The 10,845-nt window shown below is 39.4% G+C and overlaps 2 protein-coding genes across 2 annotated transcripts in view; both read right to left on the bottom strand.

The window, feature by feature from the left end:
- Positions 1–1,123: 1,123 nt before the first annotated feature.
- The window catches only part of LOC123958076 (hemicentin-1-like), a 57,963-nt gene continuing 48,241 nt past the window's right edge, over positions 1,124–10,845 (bottom strand). The window contains exons 12-17 of the mRNA XM_046031310.1: positions 5,866–6,135; positions 4,726–4,986; positions 2,177–2,258; positions 2,009–2,069; positions 1,443–1,621; positions 1,124–1,328 (exon numbers count right to left, since the gene is read on the bottom strand). Coding sequence (XP_045887266.1) covers positions 1,265–1,328; positions 1,443–1,621; positions 2,009–2,069; positions 2,177–2,258; positions 4,726–4,986; positions 5,866–6,135 — 917 coding nt within the window. The 3' untranslated portion in view covers positions 1,124–1,264. The remainder of the gene's footprint in view (positions 1,329–1,442; positions 1,622–2,008; positions 2,070–2,176; positions 2,259–4,725; positions 4,987–5,865; positions 6,136–10,845) is intronic.
- The window catches only part of LOC123970264, a 5,041-nt gene continuing 3,048 nt past the window's right edge, over positions 8,853–10,845 (bottom strand). The window contains exons 3-4 of the mRNA XM_046048257.1: positions 9,401–9,748; positions 8,853–9,273 (exon numbers count right to left, since the gene is read on the bottom strand). Of these exons, the coding sequence (XP_045904213.1) occupies positions 9,014–9,273; positions 9,401–9,748 (608 nt within the window). The 3' untranslated portion in view covers positions 8,853–9,013. The remainder of the gene's footprint in view (positions 9,274–9,400; positions 9,749–10,845) is intronic.

Genomic DNA, 10,845 nt, shown 5'->3' with positions numbered 1-10,845 from the left:
ACCTCGGAACCTGAATGATTTGGAGGCTGTCTGCAGGGAGGAGTGGGCCAACATCCCTGCCGAAATGTGCACAAACCTTGTCACCAACTATAAAAACCGTTTGACATCTGTGCTGGCCAATAATGGCTTTTCTACAAAATATTAACATGCTGTTTGTCCAGGGGGTCAAATACTTGTTTTTCCTCATCAGATGGTTATCAATTTTTATAAATTCATATGATGTGATTTTCTGGAATTTTCTTTGGGATTCTGTCTTTCACTGTTAGAATGTACATATGATTAAAATTATAGATCGTTGCATTCTTTGTAAGTGGGCAAACCTGCAAAATCAGCAAGGGGTCAAATACTTATTTCCCCCACTGTACATGAGATATAAGAGCTGAGATGTAAGAAAAGTATTTATGCAAAACTCCCTCACTTACTTACAGATACTGTGGAGCAACCTCAGCCTTACTTTTTCTTTGTTATCAATGCAGCTTTTACTTTTATTTGGATAGTTCAGTGACTGTGATTGGCAGAGACTCTCTCATTAGACACTGATGTTGGATATCACTTTAACTACTACACCTGAACAAAGAGTGGGTTCGTGTTCACAAAACCTATTAAGGCTAAATGTAGCTCCTAACTGGCTGAGTTATATAAAATTATTTTAAAAATATGGGGCATGTGAGTACTAACTGTAAGACTTAACTAACACAAACAAGTTTAGCTCTAAAAGTAGTTCCTGAATCTGAGAGGCATCACTTACAACTACTACTTACTACTTACAACTACTTCAGGAAAACTGTTAGAGACTCGTTCAAACCAGGGATAAAAGGCCACTGAATATTGAACTTTTAAAAGGCTCAAAAAAGAAAGTCACAAAAATTATATTTACAGGTTGATGCATTAAGTCATAAAATACTTTACATAATGAAGTTTACTCAAATAGATTCGGGAGCTAAGACCACGCCTTAAACTCATCCCATTTCTAGCACCAAGTACTTGAACACACCTTTTACGTTCACTTCCCCTTGACTCAGCTTTCATTTCACATCCCTCCCAAACCCCAACCCATGCATTGTAAAAAAAAACAACAACAACAACAACAACAAGTTGTTAAATTTAAAAATGTAACTTTCTCTAAGGTATATAATTTATTAGTACATTCTTGGAGAGGCATGTCCTGAGAAATATATAATCTAAAAATTCAGAGTTATCTGCTTAAATCCAAAGTTTATAAAGAAACATAGAAATATCAAAAATGTAATATCTGTTGTGTTCATTAGGTTTTGTTGACAGTGCTGTACAATGCAGCTGAATCCTCTCCAGTTTCCTGACCTCTGGATCTGAGAAAAAAAAAAGATGATATTGTTTGAAATATATAAATGCAAAAACACATTTATTTCACAGTTATGTCATTTTAATCTTGTAGTGAGGATAATGTGAGAAGAGCTGCTCACCTCGGGGCAGTATTACTCTTAAATGTGACAACAGCATAGTCCATGACTTCTTGTTGCTCCGTGTGTCTGAGGGAGCGAGCTGGTCTGATGTTGGAGTAGAGAGGATCTGCCTGGTTGTTGGTGAAGTGAATGCTGGCATACTGAAGGTTATCCTGCTCCTCTGGCTGTTCAGGTAGAAACTGCACAGACATATTTTACATGAGTGGGTTTTTCATTTGAATAGTGAATTCTTACAGATGATTGCAACCAGGACAGAAAAGACTGAAGCAACTACAGCTGTGGTAATGATGGAACAAATATCCCTGCTTCACCGTGCATTACAGAAAAGAGCTAAGTAAAGGAATTTACAAGGAAAGGACAAAAAGTAGGAAAGCTTCTGGATCTACTAGGAATTTAGTCACATCCAAGAAAAGAGGAGAATCACAGTGAGCGTTTTAGAAATTCATTTCTGTGAAGAAGGACGTCAAAAGAGAAACATAAAGTCCTTCTCAGTCAGATTCATTCTCCAGCAGCACTTGAAGAGTGAGTGACTTTTGTTCTTGAATAAGATCCGTGACTATTCTCACCTGTTCCCTGTTGTCTGGTCTCTCTTCAGGCTCAGACGATTCCTTGGAAGCCCTCTTTTTCCTGGTTAGGAGAATAAATAAGAAAATAAATGACTGAACGTTTTAGATTGAACAAACTGACCTTCAATGATTTAACATTCAATGATTCAGTGAAACAGAGCTGCTCACCTGATCCACAGGAAGAGACAGAGGGAAATGATAACCAGGAGAACAACAGTGATTGTTGTAGCAACGGTTAATTTCCCTGCTCCTAAAAAAATGGGGAACATAAAACAACACAGACAGTAAATTAGAGTGTTACAGCATGTTTGGACCCATTGCTCCCATAGAGTAACACTGCTTTCAAACACCAATCAGAGTAAACCAAATATTACCAATGTAAAGAAACCTAGTTGGAATATTGGAAAAAAGAAACTAAAAGCCAAAGTAGATCAGAATGTTATCTGGCCCTAAAAAGAGATTATTATCTCTCTACTGTCAGAGATAGAAAGCAGAGACAGATCTGAACCAAGTACAGGCTCAGTGACCACAAACTGAAAGAAAAGAAGAAATCAGGGTAACCAATTAAAAAAATGTGGTCACCGTTTCGAAAGGTGAGGTTCAGACAGAGATCCTCCTATAACATAAAACCTTCAATGAACTAAGGGAAATTTACTTTAACAAGTTCAACTCTGTAATCTCAGATTTCCAAGAGCTAAATGAGCGCTCTAATTAAATATACTCTTAGGAGAAGGAGACAGGGTTTTTTTTTTTTGCCCAATATGTATTAACTTACCACAACCTGAGGGACAGGTCACTCACACACAGACACAGCGAGTGACCTAGACTCCAGGTCACTCGCTGTGTCTAGGTGTGAGTTATTTGATGACAATAGAGGCTGGGGTCTACCACACTAGACAGGACCCCGGGTGCAGACTGTGCAAGGATGCCCCTGAGACAGTACAGCACATAACAGCAGGGTGTAAGACGCAGGCAGGAAGTGCGTCCATGGAACGCCATGACCAGGTAGCTGGCATAGTGTACAGAAAACTCTGCCATGAGTATGGGCAGGAAGTCCCAAGGTCAACATGGAAGACACCTCCTAAGGCAGTTGAGAATGACCGAGCTAAGATCCCGTGGGACAAACTGGTGATGGCTAACCAACCAGACATCGTGTTGATCGACAAACAGCAGAAGAAGGCTGCAGTGATAGATGTGGCGATCCCAAGAGACAGCAACATCAAGAAGAAGGAACACGAGAAGCTTGAGAAATACCAGGGGTGAAGGAGTAGCTAGAAAAGATGTGGAAAATAAGAGCAACAGTGGTGCTAGCGGTAATCGGAGCACTGGGGGCTGTGACCCCCAAACTGGGAGAGCGGCTACAGCAGATTCCAGGTAAAACATCAGATGTCTCTGTCCAGAAGAGTGCAGTTCAAGGAACTTGAGGAAGCTTGAGTATGACACATACCCACTTGCTTTGGTAGTAAAGTTCTGGTTGCCATGCCAATAAAGCTCAACGGAATTGAAAAATAATAAAATAAGCAAATAACCTGCCCAGGTCCATGGTGCATGTGTATGTTTTACATCCATGGTTTAATGAATGCTCAGCAGGTGGAATATTTGTCAGCCTGTGGGCCCATGTACTATAGCCTGACCAATACTGGATTTTTCAGGCTGATAGCGATATTAATCTTTTTATTGATCTAATTATGGTTACATTATCTAGTCTAGTCTGTCTGTGTTTGTAATTATTTTTGTCTTGTCTGCTCTGTGTTCTGTGTTTTGATTCTCGTTTCAGCCTGTTTTCTTGGCTACATGGTTTTGTTCTCCATTTCTGTGGTTTTGGTTTTGTTTCAGAGTAGTCCAGTTCCTGTCTTACTTTGAAATGGTCTGTGTCTGGTGACTGTCATGCTTGATTTGGTTTTCGCCTGCATGTCTGTCTGTCACCCAGTAAGTTTTCACATCTGAATTTAATTAATAAATACCTGAGAACTTAGCCTGCTGTGTCTTGCGTGGCTCAACAACCTATCTGGCTCAACAAGCTGATACTGTACCCTGCTGTATCTGATACCTTTCATCGGAGCGTATAATGCACATAAAAAAGCACTTAAATGACTGAGAACAAAAATCTGTTTGAAAACTATAACAAACAAGGTGAGCATTCACTATAGGCTTTCTCCCAGTGCGCAGATCACATTGTAATATACTGATATCCAGTTTGGTGTAGTGAAAGAATCGATTATTGTGAAATACACACAGTAAGCAGTGATGGAGAATACTCTTCAGCACAGCTGGCTATGTGTGATTGTGTCTGCGCTCTAGCTTACGTGCTTTCGCCGTAGCTCTTAGAGAAGCACCATTCACCATGATACAAGAATTATGGCTTTTCTAAAAGACAAAATACTTTATAAAAGCAGTCCTCCTGTAGGATCTCCAGCCTTTCCAAGACCAGCTGGAGGTTTAACCGGTCCAGTGTGGGACCTGTCCCCCCCTGTGTGTATGTGTGTGTATACACACACACACACACACACACACACACACACACACTATATTGTAGCCTGTGTTTGATTTTATTATTGTGTCATTGTATGAGTAAGCACATTGTGAGCACTGTACAATCCTGAGTCAAATTCCTCATATGTGTACACACACCTGACAAATAAATCTGATTCTCATTCTGAAAACATACAAGCTGATACATTTCAGAGTGTGTGTCTTGCTGAATGCAAAAAATTTACCTGCCACAACAGTCAGATGTAAGGTGGAGTTATGACGTCCTCTTCTGTTCTGGGCTTCACAGTAATAATTCCCACTGTGTTCAGCTCTCAAGTCAGTGATGGTGAAGTTCTGTCCTGATGCTTTTGGTGAGTCTTCATTCTCCTTGTACCAGGTATAATTAGCTGCTGGGTTAGCATCACTGCTGCAGGTCAGAGTCACTGAACTGCCCTCCACTATCTCAGCAGAGGGACTCACTGACACAGAGGGAAGTTTTGGAGCATCTGGAGGAGATCAAATAAATGAACAAAAATTAGGACATAGTTCTTTGTGTTGAAACTAGTAATAGTTATGTGTTTGGAAGCATCTGAATCTTTGGAGGTGGTTTTGTGACTGGCAGCAGACAGAGCTGTGTGTTGGGACCACCTGAGTTTTACTCATTAAAATCTAAGAGGCGACCAAAAGAATGTCCCTCTTACATGTTTTATGGGTAAACAGAGGTAAGTTGTATCACACAAACATGTTGAAATGTTTTGGAATTACTATAGTAGTAGCCTTGATAGACTTTTGAAAACCAGAGTTGGGTCTATATATTTATTGATATCATATTTCTGATTAGTACAAGCTAACAAATCAATATACTTCCAGTGTTTTGACATGTGTACTTTCATGGTCAAAATCGCCATTTCAAAAATAAAAAATTGTATTTACTTGTATGTTTGTACAGTAATTTAACTATGTGGGTGCTCAAAAAGTTTGCCCTTCATTCAGTCCAAAAAATGTTGCCGACTAATTAAATCCGGTAGGCTACAGTTTATGAACATAATTTCTAGGAGACAGAGTTGATGACAGGACAGAAGCCTGTGGCCACATTGGATGTTGGATGTATATTTATGTGTGAGAGAATCTGAAACTTTAGAGGTGGTTTTCTGGATTACTGAAGGTTTGAACATCTGTGCAGATCTGGGAGACTAATTGTAAATACATCTGCTTTTTCATCATCTACTGTAGCTGCTCAGTGAACTACAGCAGCAGACTGTGAATGTGAAACAGGCAGAGCTGAAGAAAGTGCATGATCAGCAAAACATTTGACTGGATAATTAAGCTTTAAAAAGTTGTCATTAGTTAAATTATGTGTTTAAAATTGGCTGTGCTTTACTCACATTTCACATTAATAGAGACTAATCCAGATGTCTTCTTCCCGATCTTGTTCACAGCTGCACAGTAATACTCTCCAGAGTCAGAAGACTGAACGGAGCTGAAGACAAATTGTGATTCTTTACTGAGAGGATGAAGGTTTGGATTTCCATTCTCCTTGTACCAGGTGTATTTAGCTGCTGGGTTAGCATCACTGCTGCAGGTCAGAGTCACTGAACTGCCCTCCACTATCTCAGCAGAGGGACTCACTGACACAGAGGGAAGCTTTGGAGCATCTGGAAAAGATCAAATAGATGAAACAAAATGATGACAGATTTTGAAATGAGTAATAGTTATGTGTGTGGAATCATCAGGAACTTTGGAGGTGGTTTTGTGACTGGCCGCTGTGTGTTGGGACCACTTGAGTAATAATCTATCTAAGAAGAGACCAGAAGAATGTCCCTCATACACGTTTTATGGTAAATATGGTAATATCACACAAACTTGTTGAAATGTGTTGTAAATACTGAAATGATGTCCCTGACTGGCTATCAATAAGCAGAGTTGGGTCTATAGGATATTATATTCTTGAATAGCACAAGTTACAAATTAATTATACTTTATATTTCCTTAATGTTTTGACACGTGTACTTTCTTGATCAAAATTGCTATTTCAAAAAAGAACATAAAATTGTATTTATTTTTCTGCAGATCACTGATGGTACTGTAATTTAACTGTGTGGGGTTCAAAAAGTTATCCCTTCCTACAATCCAAAGACTGTTGCCTCCTAACAAAATCCAGGCAGCAATTTTGTTTCTATCAAAATGTATTAAGGAAAACAAAATATTAACTTCTTTCCTCAACAGCCACTGTAGCTAGTGGTTTTCCAAAGTTACTGTGAATGTGAAGCAGGCCGAGCTGAAGAAAGTACATGATCGGCAAAACATTTGACTGGATAATTAAGCTTTAAAAAGTTGTCATTAATTAAATTATGTGTTGTTCTTAAATTAGCTGTGTTTTACTCACATTTCACGTTAATAAAGACATATTTAGATGATTTCCAACCCAGATCATTCTCGGCTGCACAGTAATATTCTCCAGAGTCAGAGGACTGGATGGACCTGAAGACAAGCTGTGGTTCTTTACTCCGAAGATGAAGGTTTGGATATCTATGATATTTATACCAGGTGTATTTAGCTGCTGGGTTAGCATCACTGCTGCAGGTCAGAGTCACTGAACTGCCCTCCACTATCTCAGCAGAGGGACTCACTGACACAGAGGGAATCTTTGGAGCATCTGGAGGAGAAAACATGAACACATTTAACATTTCATTTCAAGATGAGGTTGAGTTTTCACCGTGGAGCATTTCATAAAAACATGAAGTGGAGGTGCAGCTTGATTTCCTCCTTTATCAGAAACTACATGGGTTCCTGTTACCTTTGAAACAAGTTGGGGAATTTGTTACTAAAGCAGTGGGCTATCGACACACTGAAGGAGAGTGGTACTCTTCATGTCCTTTAAGAAGTCTCCATCATTTTCTTTCATTCATTTGTTATGCTCTTGCAACCGGCAGCGCATGTAGACGCAGCCGCAGGTAGCTTTTTCAAACTTTGCAGCATTTTTGTTTATTATCTGTTCCCCCCGCTATACATAAACACATATATGAAACACATATGATGCAAAAGTAAGCCGGGTTTTGGATTTAAGAGCAGCGGACTTTCAACAGTCCTCCCGGCCCAATGAATAGGTCCAGGTACAACAGCACCCAATGGCGAGGGAAGACAGCCGGGAGAGGATCCATGCTGACCAGTTTGGACAAGGCTGCTCGTAAAGGTGTGGTCTGTACAAAATGGGACTCAGGTTGGCCATGTTGTGCCCACATCTTTACAAACACCTGCTCACCACATCCGGGATCAAGCACTCACCGGCTGACAGTGTCCGAGATAACAGAGCACAAGACTCCGGCATGATGACAGAAGGCCGATGTGTTTACATCAAGGGTTCTTAACCTTTCTGGCAGTCCGACCCTTTTTTGAGGTTGAAAATATTTCGCTAATATGACTACATGGTGGCAAACCAAAGATTACAGATCACTGGAGCTATAATCTTTGAATAGACTGACAGGACAGCTGATTAGCTAGTTGCCTAGCAACATAAAAAACACAGCGCTTTGCTCTTTTCCAAATTCAACCAAGAAAAGCCATTGCTGCGCGCCTCGCGTTTTCGAACCTGCAAACCGCTTTCTGTCTGATCGGGCCTATTCTTCTTTGGCTTTTTTATAGTGGTTGGCATTATCGCCACCTACTGGATTAAACAGTGCAAAATATTTACAGTGTCCACCCAAAGTGATTCCATTCACATATAGACCGTCTAGTTATTTTTACATTATTGTTTTTCTATTTTTGTGTCTATAGTAGCATATGTGTCTAGCATAACCCGACGCCAGGTTAAGAACCACTGGTTTACATGAATGATGCTTGGTGCTCAAGCACAGTCAAAGTGGAAAATGTTTCCCAAATGTCAGACTTTTGAAACAAATGATCCTGGTTCAGTGTCTTTGGACACCACCATGTCTACTGATGACCTCTAGTGGGTAAATAAGCTAAATGAGTGCATTGAACAATGAAAGTGTGTGTCAGACATGATTTTCCCACATGTGGCATTTTCTGACATCATCACTTCCACAATCAAACTTGATTGGACAGATCTTGTAACAGTCTTAAAAATATCTGACTTCATTCTTTTCACTCATGTGTTTGTGTGGATGGATCAGAATAAGTTAAAACCTGGACCCATGAAGTGTTTTGCACCTGAAAGTAAGGATCAATATTAGCCTACTGAATAACACTTTTACCAAGAAAAGTGAATTAAAGATACAAGAACAGATAATCAGGGAATTTCTCTGATGATGCACAAGTTTGATCTGATCCAGAGAATTTAAACAGTCTAATGACAAGATAACAAATCCTGTTTTAATACATTTTCATTGTGAGTTATTTTACAGTTTAATTTTACAGTGAAGACAGGGAATAAAAACTAATTATTCAACATGTCTACAATCTCATGGGGAAATGATTTGGTTTTCATCCAGTTCTACAATGAATCACCAAATACCACTGAGTTACATGCAGTTAATGTGCAGTACAATAGGTTAAAGGCTCCACCAGATGGTGTCATGTCAGTGGAAGACTGGATGTAAACTCACACACTGAAGGAGAGCGGGACTTCTCATATCCTCCTACAGCACAGGAAAAGCTGTCTGCAGGATCAAAGTAGGCTGAATAAGAATAAGATGTTTGTCCCCAAATGTTCTGTCCATTCTTGTACCAGACGTAGTAATGATGACCAGGTGGAAGACAACTGCTGTGACACTTCAGCTCTGCCCAGTTAGAAGACTCATAGATCTGTAATCTGCTCACCTGCACCTGGAGATCTGAATATGTGAATAACGAACAGAAATCTCCACTTTAGACTGAACTGTCAACATAGAAACACAGTAACCTTCATAAGATGTTGAACATTTGGAACTAAATAAATAAATATTCAGATAAAAATGTTACCTGTGACAGACAGAGTGACTCCAGGTGAACCAGTATATGTCCCACCTGGTTGGTTTGTTATGAAACTGAACTTGTACTCAGCTGAGTCGCTCTCTCTCAGGTCTGTGATTCTCAGAGTGCAGTAGATCATATCACAGTTATACTCCACACGACCTGAATACTCTGACTTTGTTTTCAGATCCACAGTATCATCACCTTTAAACCAGAATGTTTCCCCAGCAGTAATATAACGGTAATTGATTGTGGACGGGTATTTAATGGTGCAGTATATGTACACAGTTGATCCTTTGAAGGCACAGATCTCAGTAGAGGTGTACGTCACTCCCCAGTCATACTGACTCTGTACCACTGTAACACAGAGCACATCAGAAACAACAAACATTAATAACTGAATTTAACAATCAGTTATTAAGACAAAGTGGCTCATAATACAAATAACTTTTAGGTAAAACGTAACCTGGACTGTCCGACCGATTATCTGCAGTCATTGTCATAAACATTTCCTGAATTTTATAAGGTGTTTATCATATTTTAATGTTGTTTATATTTGTTACTTCTGGGTGTTTCTGTTTTTCAACACACAAGTAATCCAAACAGAAAATGAATAAAATGACATAACTTTACTTGAAAAGAGTAGAACAGCAGTAGGCAACATAAAAGATTCACAGATGTTCTGTATCCTTCTTCTCACAAGGTCATTTCTAACTCCTGTTCTAATTAAAAAAGTTATTTCTGAATGAAACCAGGGTGAACACAGGCACAGAGAAGTCCCTACATAAAGTCTTGCTCAGTTATAAACCCTATAGTAACGGTGTCTGTCCCCCGACCATCGAAATTATTTAAAAAGGTAAACAGAAGAGGAGCTGTGCATAAAAACCTCATAAAAATTAAAACCACAAGAGCAATAGTGCAAACGAATAGGAGAGTTAAATGTGGACTCTTAAACATCAGATCTGTCTCTTCTAAAGGTGTAATAGTAAATTAACTAATATCAGATTATGATATTGATTTATTTTGTCTTACTGAAACCTGGCTGGGTGATGGAGAATATGTTAGCCTAAATGAATCCACCCCCCCCAGTCATATTAATACTCACATTCCTCGAGGCACAGGCCGAGGAGGTGGAGTTGCAGCTATCTTCGACTCTAGCCTACTAATCAGCTCTAAACCTAAACTAAATTATAACTCATTTGAAAGCCTTGTTCTTAGTCTTTCACACCCAAGTTGGAAATCACTGCAACCAATTCTTTTTGTTATAGTGTACCGAGCACCTGGCCCGTATTCTGAATTCTTATCTGAATTATATTTGAGTTTTTGTCAACTTTAGTCCTTAAAACGGACAAAGTTATTATTGTAGGGGATTTTAATATTCACGTGGACGTTGAGAATGACAGCTTCAGTACTGCGTTTATCTCTCTGTTAGATTCCATTGGCTTCTCTCAGAG

Source organism: Micropterus dolomieu, linkage group LG01, assembly GCF_021292245.1.
Source record: "Micropterus dolomieu isolate WLL.071019.BEF.003 ecotype Adirondacks linkage group LG01, ASM2129224v1, whole genome shotgun sequence".
NCBI lineage: Eukaryota > Metazoa > Chordata > Actinopteri > Centrarchiformes > Centrarchidae > Micropterus > Micropterus dolomieu.
This window is presented reverse-complemented; position numbering and strand designations above follow the sequence as displayed.